This window comes from Lathyrus oleraceus, chromosome 3 (assembly GCF_024323335.1).
Source record: "Lathyrus oleraceus cultivar Zhongwan6 chromosome 3, CAAS_Psat_ZW6_1.0, whole genome shotgun sequence".
Taxonomy (NCBI): Eukaryota; Viridiplantae; Streptophyta; class Magnoliopsida; order Fabales; family Fabaceae; genus Lathyrus; species Lathyrus oleraceus.
In genome coordinates, this window is record NC_066581.1 from 381,835,411 (window position 1) to 381,852,557 (window position 17,147).

General features: G+C 33.6%; 1 protein-coding gene across 1 annotated transcript; it reads left to right on the forward strand.

Annotated features, from left to right (window-relative positions):
• The first annotated feature begins 12,768 nt into the window (after positions 1-12,768).
• LOC127127835 (cytochrome b561 and DOMON domain-containing protein At3g25290) lies at positions 12,769-14,907 on the forward strand. The gene is made up of 3 exons (XM_051057114.1): positions 12,769-13,545; positions 14,017-14,271; positions 14,422-14,907. Exons 1-3 carry the CDS (start codon positions 12,934-12,936, stop codon positions 14,734-14,736), a joined length of 1,182 nt encoding a protein of 393 aa, XP_050913071.1. The 5' UTR covers positions 12,769-12,933; the 3' UTR covers positions 14,737-14,907.
• The last annotated feature ends 2,240 nt before the right edge of the window (positions 14,908-17,147 follow it).

Here is a 17,147-nt window from a genome sequence, read left to right on the forward strand (position 1 = left end):
AATATTTTTGTACCTTTGGTTAATAGACAGATGAAAAGCAATGATATACAAATGCAATACATGCTTGGTGATCAAGAACCACACTCACAAGATAACCCACCCACTAGGAGGGAAGCAAAGGTGCACAAAGATCCTTGAGGCAATGATATGATATGATATGATGCCATGAGGGATCTTAGGGACAAAATTGGGGTCTTACAATACCTTATGTTTTAGTAACTTGGCATAGAAGGTTTGTCTACTTGAGTTGAATCTTTCCATAAAAATTATCAGATTATTATTTAAGAGGTTTGATATGAAAGTGACTACTATTTGGAGAAGCTCAAGACTTGAGTAGTATTAAGGTTCATGAACTCATTGATTCCTTTATGGATGAAAAATCTTTAGGTAGAGACCATAGGGATAGAGTAGAAATAACAACTGGAGAATCTATCAGACCTATCAACATGATGAGTGGGAAGGGGAAATAAGAATAGGAACAAAAGAGGGTTGATCACCATGCGACGCCCGAGAGCCAAATGTTGAGCTTCTCGAGTTATTAGAAGGGGAAAGAAGAATAGGAACAAAAAAATGAAAATGCTTTTAGATTTTTTATGTATGTGAAATGAAGGGGACTAAACCTAAGTTTTTTATTAACGGGCCTAACAAGATTTAGAAATCCTTCTCCTACGTATCTCCGGGTGAAATAAAGAACTCAAGGCTTACGTAGTTATGGCTAGAAAATCTTTGTTTGTTGGTCGATTTTAGCAAAAACTACTTTGTTTCAATCGATGAAGATATTGTTGGCTACCCAAAACAAGTGGAGAAGGGAAAATTTGTATCACGGTCGAATGGATTTACAAATCAACATTCACGGGCAACGTCGCAAGCTTACTCGCACATTCAAGTGGACGAAACATTGTTTTGCACTGACAAGACAAAGTACCTTTCATTTTAAGAAAAGGGTTTATGGATCAATCACACGATAACGAGAAAATAGTTTAATTGAATTAAAGTATTTTTGGATGATGAGAGAGTTCGGAGTGATGAAAACTACATCGCAGTTCCTAACTCTCAGGAACTCATGGACTACACCCTGCTCCTTTTTCATCTTAATTTCAAAAGGGTTTTGATATTTTTAGATGTTTTTGAAGTTCGCTTGAGAAAGCACACTTGAATCTAGTCGAGTTTTATTAAGCATTGTGGAATTGATTTGAGGATGACGAGAGTTTGGATTGACGAGAACTACATCTCGGATCGAACTCTCAGGAGCTCGTTGACTACACCCCCTTCCTTTCATCTCTCTTATTGAAAACGTGTTGAATAGTTGTTAAGTGTTTTGATTTTTATTGGGAAAATGGCTTGACATTTGATCAAACATTTGATAAACGATTGCAAAAAAATTGAATGAAATGGTTTGAAAGATAAAGAGGAATGGATATGGATTGGAATGGAGGGTTGAATTGTTATTTGAGAAAATACTCGATGTTTGATCGAGTTTTTATTTTTGTTTCCTTTTGAAAAGAGGTTGATTTTTTTTCTTATGTTAGAACTAGCTAAATAAGCAAGCAAACAAATAAATAAATCGATACAAATTATTACACGTCATTGGAATGGGGGTACATTTTGTCGAATGGGGATACGAGATAATGAAACAATTAAATCAAACATAATAAACAAACCTAAGTAAATGAGTACAAGTGCACAAGAGAATGGTCTCATTGTAAAAAGGCCCAAGAGTGAGCCATGTGAAGGAAATAGCAACACACAAGTTATATGCATAACACGTTCATAATAATTAAATTGAAAGAAGTGGAAAAGAAGCGTGCACGGATTAAAATCGTGATGCGAGGATGTGAATGGATGTCACATAACGTAAGGATGTGCAAGGCCAATGAAAATTGAGAAGTGCAAGCAAAACTCTAGATAATATGCTCAAATCTGGTTTGTGCATATGAACAACAACCGAAACGTCGTATGCAAAGGGTCAAAATGCAGAGAAATGCAATCAATGTATCAATAAAATAATCGGTGAAATAATGGGAAATGTCGAATCCAGAGATTAAAATCTGATGTTTCGCAATGAAAATATTCAAAGGAAATGGAACAAAATCCACTCACATCACATTTTATTAATCATTAATATGGCACATTTACAACGATTGTATTCAAAATAAAATAATGGAAAAAGAAAAAATACAAAAATAAAATGTCAAAAAAAGATAATATATGTTACAAAAATTAAAAAGAAAAATAATTTGGATGGTTAAAAAATGGCAAAAAGAAAACAAAAACAAAGGTTGAAAAATGAAAAAAAAATGCAAAGAAGTGAGAAAAGTGTTAGCAAGGTGTTCAACGCAGAACATGGGGTTGGGAGGCGTGATCCTCAACCACTCCCCATGGTCCTCTAGCTGCTAAGTAAATGCAACCATAAATATATATAATAAATACATTGTAAAAATGGAAAAGAATAAAATAACGAAATAAATAGGAAGAAAGGCACCAGGAAACGAACCAGGGTCATGGAGTTTGGGAGAGCGAAGTCTCAACCACTCCTCCATGGCATCAAATAAAATATATAAAAAACAAAATTAAAAACATAATAAAAATTTACAGCAAAAAGAACAAACAACAAACTAATATCTTATGAACATGGTTGTTCATCACCTTCCTTCCATGAAGATGAACATGTCGTCCAAAATGAGATCGAAGATGTATGCATCCATGTATGACAAACGAAACAAATCATGAACCATCACAAACAACACATACGATAAAAAAATGGTAACGACAACATTAAACAAAAATGGAAGAAAAATGAAAAAGCAACAGTCTGAAGTTTTCCACATGAATAACCTTGTTTATAACCTCGTAAATGATGGTGAAGAGTAAAGTACGAAAAATGGGAGGGATGTGGGGGAAGTTCCGAATGATGTTTGAGTGAGGTTTTAAGGTTGAAGAGGGTGAACCGTGGAGGTTCACGGTGGTGATGCACGAGGAGGGAAGATTCCAGTTGGGAAGAGAAGAAGAGCGTTTTGGAGGAAGGAAGAAAAACAAGGTTGGGTTGTTAAGAAGGTGACGAGGTGGTTTATTTTGTTATGTTTATGGTGGTTGAGGTTGTTACTTAAAGAAAGGGAAAAGGAAGATATGTATGGGGTGTTCACACGGAGGAGGGCGTGGGTGGTTAACAGTGAAGGTGGAGGGGAAGCATGGGGGTGAGTAGTGTAACGCCTCATACCACTTTCAGGATTATCGACTGACCCCATAAACCAACACTTATCTTTTCAACATGCTTTTTCCTCACTTACATGCTTTCCAGGAAACTTCCCAAAAGGTCACCCATCCAAATACTACTCCAAGTCAAGTACACTTAACTGTGGAGTTCTTATCTATTAGTCTATCAAAAAGAAGATGCATTTTGTTGGTATACGTAGAACCAATTAATCCTTATAAGTCTTCCTTCAACCATGCAGTCCTATACCTGCTCAACCTCAGGATCCCTCTTATTCCGATGTGAATTCAGCTTTTCCCTAGAAGCTGCTAGGAGTGTCTCATTGTCATACCTAGTGCACTAACAACCACTCCCTCGCCCTCGGGTGTAACATGCAACCACTCTTTGGCCTCTCTGGCGTTACATGCCCACCAGCTTCCGCTTAGTTCGTCCCCGAACCACATCGTACTGGGAGAGGTTTGGCCCTGATACCTTGTAACGCCTCATACCACTTTCAGGATTATCGACTGACCCCACAAACCAACACGGGTCTTTTCAGCATGCTTTTTCCTCACTCCCACGCTTTCTAGGAAACTTCCCAGAAGGTCACTCATCTAAATACTACTCCAAGTCAAGCACGCTTAACTATGGAATTCTTATCTGTTGGGATACCGAAAAAAAGATACATCTTGTTGGTATAGATAATATCAATTAATCCTTATAAGTCTTCCTTTAACCATGCAGTCATATACCTGCACAACCTCAGGATCCCTCTCATTCCGATGTAAATCCGGCTTTTTCCTAGAAGCTGCTAGGAGTGTCTCATTGTCATGCCTCGTGCACTAACAATCACTCCCTCACCCTTGGATGTAACATGTAACCACTCTTTGGCCTCTCTGGCGTTACATGCCCACCAGCTTCCGCTTGGTTCATCCCCGAACCACATTATACTGGGAGAGGTTTGGCTCTGATACCATTTGTAACGCCTTATACCACTTTCAGGATTATCCACTGACCCCACAAACCAACACAAATCTTTTCAATATGCTTTTTCCCCACTCACACGCTTTTTAGGAAACTTCCCAGAAGATCACCCATCCAAATACTACTCAAAGTCAAGCACACTGAACTATGGAGTTCTTATCTGTTGGGCTACCGAAAAGAAGATGCATCTTGTTGGTATAGGTAGTATCAATTAATTCTTATAAGTATTCCTTCAACCATGCAGTCATATACTTGCACAACCTCAGGATCCCTTTCAATTCGATGTGAATTCAGTTTTTCCCTAGAAGCTGCTAGGAGTGTCTCATTGTCATGCCTCGTGCACTAACAACCACTCCCTCGCCCTCGGGTGTAACATGTAACCACTCTTTGGCCTCTATGGCGTTACAAGTAGCGCGGTGAGTGAATTGCACTGCAATTGGAAGAAAGTTTTCCGTTTTTGGATTTTGTGTGTGGAGGTGCAGATCCTGAGGGAAGAAGCGTGAGAAAAGACGTTCAGGTCTTAGAAGGAAAAAAAATGGAAAAACCATTTCTTCTATTTTTGTCCTTTTCACAGACCAAAACCCTTTAACCAATGTCCACCTTCTCTTATCCACCTTTTTCTTATTGAATTTTAAAAAAGAAAGATCCACCAATGCAAATGCACCGCAGACTGGATTGGCTGATTAGTTCCCCTCACTCAATTGCCACATTTACAATATATATTAGGGTTTGAAAATTATTATTCCCAAATTGACCTTGAATGATTAAAATTGGGTTAAAAAAAATAAATTTAATAAAAATCACAATTTGTTTTGTGAAGAAAATAAAATAAAACCGGAAGCTTCATTGATCCTATTTAATTTTGATTTGTTATTTTGATTAAAAATAAAAATAAAAGGAATAAAGATGAATAAAAATCAGGCGCAAAAATGCTCTAAAAATTAAAATGCATGCACCATAATGATCAGTGCGAGATAAACTTCTCGAAAATATACCGGTTTTTGACAAATTTTGAAATAGAAAACACAGTTAAAATGCTCAGACGGATTAAAATGTAACCAAAAAATTAGATGAAAAATAAATAAAGCACACTAGTTTAAACTACACGAAACGTAGGTTAACAAGACTGATGTCTGCAAGCTTGATTTGGAAATTATTTGCCCGCTATTTTGACACATATTGGACATTTGATTCAACCGGTCTGCCTGTAGATCCAAAAATTTATTTCGACTGACATTCTAGGCAATATGTTGTATGAAATGCATGTTATGTTATGCAGAGATGTAACAACTATGATGAATGTATTGAATTGGCGATTCAGGGTCAAAATCGGGGTGTGACACTATCTAGGATGAAGTAAGTTGACTGAATCTGATGAAGTCCCCTCCTTAGACAAAATTGCTCGAGTTATCACTGCAAATCAAATCAAGGAATGGTCAATAAAAGACCTTCTCTCTATTGCTAAATTGAGTGTGAAGTATGTAGTACTTAGTAGGATTGGTGCATTCAATTGGGATCCCACCAATTGTACCACCCTAAGTCCTGAAATTTACATAAAAAATTACTCGATAATTTAAGGTGTCACCAACGACAACCCAAAACAACAACCGCTGAACGATTATCAACATGCAGCGAAAATCATATTATATCAACTTCAATTTGAACTTACCAATTAAAGTATTAACTCAAAACAACATAGTTCAGTATTAATTAAAAAAAATAACAAATGTCCTGTTCCCGATATTACAAGATCAGAGCACTAAAACCACTAATAGCGATAAAACTAAAACTAAAAATGAAGAACAAATCCAACAATCCACTTCTACACACATAAAAAATGTTACTCCTGAGTATCTGCAAGATGTCCATTATAGACAACATAAAGCAAAAGGGTGAAAACAACTTCAATATGAACGATGTAAAGAATGTGGAGGTGGAGAAATACACAACATTTTGTACATCCAATACACAATTAACATCACTCTAATCTCACACCCATTCACAATAGTATGCACATATATATGTAATGTGAGTCATGACACAACGTGATATTTATGCACGTGGTACCAACTCAACATTTGGTTCTCTCTAGAACCGAGTCCCCCCCCCCCCCCCCCCCTTCTGAACCCATGAGCCCCCCTTCTGAATTTGGGATAAGTCACTAGTTTCCCATTCTAAACTAGAGAACATGAATCTTTAAATGATATGATACAATGATACATGTCCATACAAATCAATGCAACAACAGTAATAATGCTTACGATCTCCTTTATGACCATAAACAATATGCATTGAAACACAATAGTAATCCCTCTTCTGAATTACTATCCACCAATAATAACAATAATGTACACAAATAAATACATAATTAATCACCACATAATTATGTATTTCACAATAATGTTAATCATATTCTCATCATGTAACAACACAAAACAAAACAAAACAACACCATGCACATCTCACACCATTGCTACATATAAACAACAACAAAGAAGTAAGGCAATTATTAACCAACAATAATAGTTCCACCACAATTAATTAAATTCATGATAGTTGATTAATTATAGACACCAACACGACCAAACAATAGCCATACATCACCCGAACAACAAAAACAGCTCGAAATTCTGAATCGACAATTCTGACCATGCAACAGGGAACAAACACCCCTTCTGACACCATGGTGGGAAATCCAAGCTTGGAGACCATGACGGTCTCCCCGTCAGAACGCTGATGTCCTTCAGCGTCTCAAGGTGCATGACGAGTAACCCGTCATCTGGGTGATGCCCGTCACCATGCACCAGAAGGCAGAAATATGATTTTGACCATGAGAGTCCCCTTAAACTCCAATATTTTTATTCCCAATCACCCCAATACACCCAAAAAGTCATATCACAGGTTATAACATCATAACAACATGACAAATCACTGAATTACACAATTGATTCACTAATTTCGTCAAAATCATGTTTATCTTCAAACTTTCAACAACTCTAACAATGGCATAAACTCATATGTACAAAAATATAATATTACACATACAATTTAGTCATGAAAATCAGATAATTACACCTTAATTCATCAATTTTCAGAACAACATAACAATCAATAATTCATAAGCATTTCACACAATCCCTAACGAGAGTAAGGGTCTCTCTTATCTACCCTTTCATGCTATACACCCATATAGAGTAAGGGTCTCTCGTCTCTACCCTCTCCAAGCCCTAGCCTCCATTGCTCTTCCAAATTCTATTTTAACGTACTGGCAACTCTTAGGTCTCTAATCCATATTTTATCTCAAAAACTAATTCTAAACTTTTGGTAATCAAACTTAGGCCCAATTCTTTTAAATAATCACCACTTCGCTTATTTCCCTTTAGTTCCTAATTTCTACCCATGAACTTATATTTTATTTATTTAAATTAATTAACTAAAAACAATTATCCACTGTAATTATTTCTAATTATCTAATTATCATAATCCTTATAATCCTTCTATCAATGCTCTCACTGCCCCCTACCACATACATGAAGGAGATTGGCGATCTAAAACGCAGCGGAAATTAAAATTTCTCCTTTAGTGATCCTTACGAATGGGCATGATCAGTGATAGAATAGTTACCTCTTGTGACGATTGAAACCTTTGATGCAGATCTATGGAGCGATCACGAACGTTGAACGATGACAACGCCTCTACTCAGTCCACACGAACGGATTCCTTCAATCTCAGTGCTAGCTGCTACGAATGAAGGCTTTGAATGAGTGGGAGAGAGAAAATGAAAATGCAACCGCACTGAATGCTTCTGCACAAGGGTTCTATTTATAGAACCACTTATGTGGGCTTCAAGCTAAAAAGCCCACTTAAGTGTATGTGGCCCATATCTTATAATATGCCAAAATCACTTAAGCGCGTGGTACCTTACCATATTTCGTATTCTACTTAAGTACACCGTACCTTACGATGTTCTACAATTCACTTAAGTGCACCGTACCTTACGGTGTTCCTTAGTTACTCTATCTCTCATCAATCCGTCCTTTGTGTGTGACCCTGTAGGTTTTCGCGGCATTGGCAATTATATTAAATCAGTATTTAACATCATAAACAGTGAGCGGTATCTAGCAACACATCACTGCTACCCAAGACACGAAAATGTCATGTGATCTGACAAATCCTTCTGTGATAATATTTATGTGTATAATTACCCTTTTGCCCTTATGTCTATATTGAACACAAGGCATAGACCGTGTCATCCTTGTCCAGTTCAATATTAGGCCCATAGACATTTATCTTGTTACGCAGGATGGGCAAATTCCATCTAGGTCACTCATGTCCCTTAATATGCTTCGTGGAGTACCCACCAATTGTCTTTATGGTCATCCAGTTACGGACAATGTTTGATCAGCAATAAGGCACTCGACTCTACATCTAGGGTCCATAGTGGTTTCAGGTAGAAAGGTGGTATACACCATTATCACCATGAGAATAACTTATGACACTTTGCATAACATTCTATATAGTATTCTCATAGCGGGTCAATCCAGTATAAACATTACTCTTAATATTCATACCTATGTTTAAGACTTGATAACTCCTTATCCATGATCCATGAGATATGATCATCAGTCTATATACATAATAGTCTTAATGCTTTAATGTTATCCCACTTCACAATAAAGCTCGACTACGGATACTTTAAGAATAGTGTCCTTATGTTTAATTTGATCTCATGATTAAGTCATACTTGATACATTAAACGGACTAGCTATTATAGGGACTTTATTAAACAAACATAATAAAGAAAAAACCTTTTATTATTAATAAATAATTCGATACAAGTACCAAAAGTATTGGCCTCTAGGGCTTACACGAACAATACATATACAAATCAATATACATATTCAATTAAAAGCAAACCATATACCAATTAATCAAATAAAACATTAATAATATGATTAAATATATTAATTATATTTTGGGGTGTTACATTAACCATAACTCAAGCATATCTTTTGACTTGGCAAAACTAATTTATCAAATTGGGACCAAGGGAAAAATCAACTTTGGGGATTATGTCTTTGACCAAACCATGATTCATGCATACTCTTTTTCTATCAAGCTCCCTATTGCCCTCCCTTGATTAATAACATGAATAATTATGAAACAACATCCAAATGTCATCAAGCCTACAAATGTAAAAAGAAAGAAACACACGCCTCTGACCTTTGATAATGGGCTATTTGAGGGGCCTCATGTCCCAAACATTGATATGACTAAGAACCAAGGTCAATCCGCTGATGTAGGGCCATCTATATTTTCAAAAACCACCAAACAAGTTATGTCGTACGAGTTAGTGGAAATTTCAAATGCTCTACAAGTTTCAGTCACTAAGAGTACAAAGAGAAAGAAACAAGTAGATGAGTTGATCAAACTGATTCACCATGTGATGGATGCATGAAAAGACATTGGAAATGAAGAAGAAGATTCAAACAATGAAAAAGAGGTGGAAAGTTATAGGTAATAAATATCGGTAAAGGAAGATGCCCGCCACGATGTGCCAGACATTTGGTAGGACAATGGAATGTTTGCTATATTATGGAAATTTGTTTGCCTTTAATTTTTGGCTAGTTTTTTTGTGTGGTATAATAACTATAATTTTTACATTGCATGCACTGAAATTCCTATGGTTCAACAATTAGGATTTGCTTATGTGATCTTATATGCAGTAGTCTTTTCTATCTTGGTTGTTTATGTGCTAACATACTAACCCTTGCATGACTGAATTCTGGATGATATTTGATGTACTAACCCTTTTCAAAAAAATGGAAAAAAGGGGGAGTAGTATTGGTGTTGCCGAGGTAACACAATTATTTGTTTAGTACTTACCAAAACTGATTGTGGTACTAATGTTGTCCTCATATGCTAGAGCATCGAGATAGACATCCGACCCTTTTTGGAGTGAGCTTTTGTGTTAGTAGAATTTTGCATATTATGTTATTAGCTACTAACTATTTATCTTATGCATGACTAAGTATGTGCAGGATTGCATGCTGATAATTGTTAGTTAGTAGGATTATATGCGACTAACTATAAGCTAACTAAGTGCTATCATGACTAAGTTGTGAATTATTGCATGTATGTTTAATGGACTCTAGAGCATTGTTTTGTGTGGCATCTATGATAAATGCTACTGATTTTCCGTTGTTGAGCTTATCTATGATGTTTGAAAGACTATTGCTGATTGTATACTCTGATAAATGTCACTTGTTCTGATTGAATGAGTGTTATATATTGAAGAGTTATTTTGCCACAATTAGCGAAAGGGAGAGATTATTGTCCCTTTTGGATTGACTGTATTTTACATAACAACAACATGGCAATGTGTTCAAGATTTATCTAGTTTTATTAAGTTGTATAGAGGTGCAGAAGGGACGTATGATAGACGCGATGTTACAACATGTTGGTACGACATCTGGGCCTTGCACAACAGGTTAATGTTGCGCAAGATAATTGTTAGTTAGTAGGATTGTATGCGACTAACTATAAGCTGACTAAGTGTTATGCATGACTAAGTTATGAATTATTGCATGTATGTTTAATTGACTCTAGAGCATTATTTTGTGTGGCATCTATAATGAATGCTACTGATTTTCTGTTGTTGAGCTTATCTATGATGTTTGGAAGACTATTGTTGATTGTATGCTCTGATAGATCTTACTTGTTCTGATTGAATGAGTGTTATATATTGAAGAGTTATTTTGCCACAATTAGCGAAAGGGAGAGATTGTTGTCCCTTTTGGATTGACTGTATTTTACATAACAACAACATGGAAATGTGTTCAAGATTTATCTAGTTTTCTTAAGTTGTATGGAGGTGCAGAAGGGACGTATGTTGGACGCGATGTCACAACATGTTGGTACGACATCTGGGTCTTGCACAACAGGTCAACGTTGTTGCATTTTAGAAGACTTTCTAGTCTAATATTGGATAAGATTTTATTGCTAATTGATTTAGTAATATGATTAAGTAATTTTTTTGACAACTATACGAAGATGAATTCATATTAAAATGAAGATTTAAATTTAAATTTAAATTGTAACAAATCATACCTTGTTGGAGAGATTTATAGAACAAATAATATCCAATAAATTCTGCATTAATTATGGACGAAATTAATGCTAATATCCAAGGAGAAAACCTCAGAGTTATTACGCTATATAAGGAGCTCAAACCTACATTAGAAAGAAAGCATTCACATTGAGTATTTTAGAATGCTAGGATTTACGAGGGTCCTTGTTATTTTATGTACACCGCATTATGTTTAAGTAACTCAACATATAAGGTTTGTCTAGTTGAGTCGTAATATTCAACATTAATAATTGAGTGAAACACAAATCACTAGGGTTTAATGATTGAAAGAAAGTGAGTGAGCTTCTCATATTTAGGGGGAATCCTAATAGAAAGTTATTGGGTAATGTTAGAAAGAGACATTGAATAACATATAGTTTGTTGTTTCTTTTAAGACTAAGTCTATTAAGCTACTAATAGTGAATTTCCTTTCTTGGGTCAGAAGTCAACCCTCCAGACGTAAGTGTCGTTGCCTCGAATTGAGTTATCAATTATTGTGCTCTTTATTACTTTTCTGTTCAACCATCTTATACAATTGATTATGTGTTATTTGTGGTGGTTGTGGTTTACCCTGTCGAACCAATTGTCTAGGACATCGTGTTCGTCATTTGTCCCCTAAGGAACAAAATTTCACTTCGGCCTGATTTATAAGCAAAAAAGACAACTGACACGATAATTAAGAATGATAGTTAATAATATTTAATTTTTCATGTAAAAGAAATAACACAATTACTAATCTACCCTTAATTAAATTGTCATTCACTAACAATATTAAATAATTAATATAGTGATGATTTTGGAATAAAGACATTAAATGTGCCTAGATTAGTTAAAATTTGCTTATATTTAAGGTTAAAAATTTAGAAGACTTTTGCTTATAAATAAGACAATATGGAGTACTCAATAGTAGTGTAAATAATTAATTTTTCATCTCACGGGACACCATCTGAACAATATATATTTTATTTTAATCAAGAATTACCTTATTTGAGAAATAAATTCTTTATTTCTAAATATCGATTTTTTTCTCCATCTCATGAGTTCTTTTTTTCATGGTTATTTAATATAATGAGTTAATATAATTATTGTTTATTTTTTAATTAAATAATTTATTTTAAATTTATATGTTTATCTAAATATATTTTATACCGTATCAAATAAATTTATCCGTTTAGGCGCACATGTATCTAATTGGTAAAAATTTAGATAAAATTGTAAAATATCAACTAATTTCTTTTAATATGTGTGAAAGAAGTTGTTAAAATAATTAATAATTTAAAACAAAAACAATATTAATTATTATCATTTTAAAACAAAACCTTAAAAAGAAATATAGAAAAACAATACTCTAACAAGTAGATGTTACGATGTGTATGTATAACATGATCTGTCTCCTTCATACTCCTAGATTCCATGTTCTTCGCTTTCCCTTTTATTCCAACCTCATAATCATTAACTTCACCAACTCATAACATTTATCTTTTTAACAAATTAACAGAAAAACAAACACACACTGTCATGACATAACAACAACAATAAAACAACAATAAAAAACCAATATTTAACATACATTACACACTTTCTCTTCTACCTATCTTTTCTCTCTCTTTTTCTTTTTCCTTCCCAAAACATGGTTTCACCTTCACCTTCATGTTCCATTCTCTTTTTTCTCATTTCAATACTTCTAACAACGGTTTCATCTCTCAAATGTTCAACTCAGAAACTAACCGAAACAAAACTCTACCCGCACTGCCTCGACCTCCCCGTACTCAACTCCTACCTTCACTACACCCACGACCCGACAAACTCCACCCTCTCGGTGGTTTTCATCGCGTCCCCGCCGAGCCTAGCCGGTTGGGTTTCATGGGGAATAAACCCAACCGGGGTAGGAATGGCGGGGGCACAAGTGATCGTAGCGTTTAAGAATAACACCGCGATGGGGATGAAAACGTTGGACCTTAAATCTTATAAAGTTATTATACCTGGGAAGCTGTCGTTTGATGTTTGGGATATGAAAGCGGAGGAAGATGGTGACGGTTTTATGAAGATTTTTGCGACGGTTAAGGTTCCGGTTAATGTTGGCGTCGTTAATCATGTTTGGCAAGTGGGGCCCGCCGCAGTGGCAGGAATGGTGGGTCCGCATGAGTTTAATCCACCGAATTTGAATTCTAAAGGAAGGCTTAGCTTGAATGGATCAGAGCTTTCTGATGTTCCTGTGGATTTTGCCACCAAAAAGAAATATGTAAGTTTTTTGCTTTTTATTTTTTCTTCTAAATATTTTGTTCTTGTGTTACTTTTAGAAAATGGGTGATATATATATTTTTTTAAATGGGTGTTTTTTTTTTCTTTTCTAGTTTTAATTAAGAGTTCGGGGTTTAGTTTAATTTTAATATTATTATTATTATTATTATTATTATTATTATTATTATGAAATTTGTGCTATTTTTTATAAAATTATTGATTATTTTTTCTTGGAAAATATAATTCATGTTTTGGAGTTGTAGAAAAGTGGATATTTTTAAATGATTCTTGTGGTTTAAGATTCTTGGTGTTGTACAATAATTTATCTCAGTCAAAATTTAAATTGGGGTTCATCAACAATTTGTCTTTAACAAGCAACAGCATATGTTTTGTAATATGATGAGTGTTTTTTGGATTGATTTTTGTTTTTTTTGACATTTTGTTAATGAGTGATTGTGTTGAATGATAACAGATTCATGGAGTACTAAACACAGTGAGTTGGGGTATTTTGTTTCCCTTTGGAGTAATCATGGCAAGATATGTGAAAACATTCCCATCCGCTGATCCAGCTTGGTTCTATCTTCATGTTGGTTGTCAATTATCTGCTTATGTTCTTGGACTTGCTGGTTGGGCATCTGGCATGAAACTTGGAAGTGAATCAGAAGGGATTACTTTCAGTTTTCATCGTAATGTCGGAATTACCCTCTTCTGTCTTGCAACTATACAGGTAACAATAAACAACATTCTCTAATTCATATACTCTTATAATTGAATTCTATTTATCCGCAATTTAATTGTAATAAATATTGAATCATATGCAGTATTGGTCACATGCATAGAAAAAACTCTAGTAACATTTTCTGTTTTTTTCTTTCAGGTATTTGCATTGTTCTTGAGGCCAAATAAGGATCACAAATACAGATTTTACTGGAACATCTATCACCATAGTTTCGGATACACAATAATCATCCTCGGAATTCTCAACATATTCAGAGGCTTTGAGATCCTAAGCCCTGACCACAAATGGAAATCATCTTACATTACAGTGATAATTGCATTGGCTGTAATTGCCTTAGTGTTGGAAGCTATCACATGGAGTGTTGTGATGAAAAAAAAGTGTAAAAACAACAATAAAACATATGATGGACACAACAACAATGGACAAACAAGGGACCAACACCTCAGTGTTTGAATCTTTTGACTAGATTTAGGTTTGCTCTTCTCTGGTTTTCAGTGTTCTGTTTGGATATTTTTAGCTGCTTCCCCTTTTTTTTCTTTTCTTTTTGCTAGATATTATATGTTATCTGTATAATACTTGGCTTTGATAGTGGCTTTTAAGTTATATACTCTACTGGTTTTGATATTTTTATATTTTCTCGACAAATAATTTTTCTTTTTAATCTAATTTAGTGAGATTGGAATATATATATATATATATATATGGATAATAAGTTACATCGTTAACCATTTATGAATGGCAAAATTAATCATAAGAATAAGTATTTCTTTTGTCAAAGATTAAAAACTAGATATTGCAGGTTGGCTCAAATAATTCATAAACATTAGTAAAGAATAAATCATTTAGGAATATTTCACAAATTTGATTTAAAAAAATATTTATTTATTGTATATATTTTTAATCAATCACACATGGAAATATTTCAAAATGACAATCTTTTAGTCATGTGATAGATATAACAACTAAAGTATCACACGAATCGAATTTCGATATAACTATTTTAATTTATTCAAATTGAACTGAATTAAAATTATTAATTTAGTATATCAATTCAAAATTTCAAAAGGTGTCTAATTAATTAATTAATTAATTAAAACATAGTTATTCACAAGTTGTATCATTATTTATTTATTTTCAAAATATTGTTATTACAAATTTTTAAACTTATTCTTAGTTCTTTTGTTAATTTTCAATTTTGATTTGATTATTTTTAGTGTTTGATTCGATTTATTTATTATTTAGTTCAATTCTAAAATAATTCATGCGACGTAAATTTGATTCATTTTGATGCAATTATTTCAAGTATATTTTACTATTTTTATTTTTACTTCATATTGGTCTATTTTACCATTTTTCATACCATAATGTCAAATTTAATATATAATTTTAATTCAATATTCATATTATAAAAAATTCATTGTTGAGTTAATAGCTATATTATAAATTATATCTATAAAAGTTAGTAAATGTTAGTAGTAATAATAGTACATTAGTGTTAAAGTTGCTAAAGCTAATCCTTTATAGTATGATGCTAATAATTAATTAGGCTAATCAATGACAAGTGTTAGCAATAATTTGACGTACTTTATTACGCTAAAAGTTAAATACGTGTTGCCATAAAGCCTCATATTTATAAATGTGGAGAGACACAATTGGCTTTGTCGTATATAGAGGGACCTTATTATTAGTAAATTGACAAGAAAAGTTATACTTTTACTTAACGTTAAACATTTGGCTACCAAACCATATATTTCATTGAGAACCATTTGATTTCTATAGTGCCCGTGAAGTTAGTTATGGTCCATTGCTACCAACATTGTTTTTTCGATAGGTCTTTATCCCCCACAACATAATTAATGCTTTAACTTTCCCTATTATTTATCATTGCTTTTGTTGCTTTCCTTTTAATCATGGACCATGATTCATGGCTTAGTTTTTATGAGATTCCCATGTGATATATGATCCATGCATGGACGCATCCTCATTACTACGAAATAGTCAAAGGGAAAAAATTACTCCAATAAGATGAATTTCAAGGCATGGATATCAAATAAATAACATAATAACAATAATATCAATAAATTCAAAGAAAATTTGCATACAATAGTACAAGGTTGCTTGGAAATCCAGTTACTTATTCGTTATTAAAGGAATGTGAAGTTACTTCTAATACAATTAAATATTATAAGAAATAATAACATGAATTATACAAGATACTAATTGAGTTCAATTGTAAGAAAGACTCAATTCATATCTTAAAGAACTCAGTTGTAAAAATTTATCTTGAATGAAAATTCAGAACCTTCACTCTTTGGCATAATTTTAGCTTTATACTAGGATTTTTGCTCGCATTACGGTTAGGTATAATCATTATGTGGTTCTTCATTAATCTTATACGGTATGTATGCCTAAGTTAAATAAAAAAAATTGCACCACAATTTGAGTTTTTCTTGGCATCTTCATTTATCCTTATTGCAAATTGTTTTTATTTCAACAGGAAGAGTAGCGTTGGGTTGAACTCGAACTTTACTATAGTTGCATGTCGATTCATAATGGTTAACATATTACCATTAAGTTTATGTCCACCATAATCTCCTAGTAGTATTTCTGGTGGAGAAATTAGAGGTGTGACTAATGGTCTTCATTTTGACTATTACCCATATAACTATAGAAATCAGATTATTTTTAGTTGTATAAATCTTTTTATATCCTTAATCAAAACTCCCTTTAAATTACAAGAGTTGTTCTTTGGATTTTTGTGTCAAAGACAAGTTTAAATAAGGGTGACCTCGAATACAAGGTTAGACATATTTTGAATAAATATAAACTAACAATAAAACTATATATATATATATATATATATA

What these genes read in the sequence shown, in the direction of transcription:
- LOC127127835 (XM_051057114.1), top strand. Translation starts at nt 12,934, where the DNA reads ATGGTTTCACCTTCACCTTCATGTTCCATTCTCTTTTTTCTCATTTCA. An exon ending in TTGCCACCAAAAAGAAATAT is followed by an intron (nt 13,546 to 14,016) that starts GTAAGTTTTTTG and finishes GAATGATAACAG; the next exon opens with ATTCATGGAGTACTAAACAC. An exon ending in TCTGTCTTGCAACTATACAG is followed by an intron (nt 14,272 to 14,421) that starts GTAACAATAAAC and finishes TTTTTCTTTCAG; the next exon opens with GTATTTGCATTGTTCTTGAG.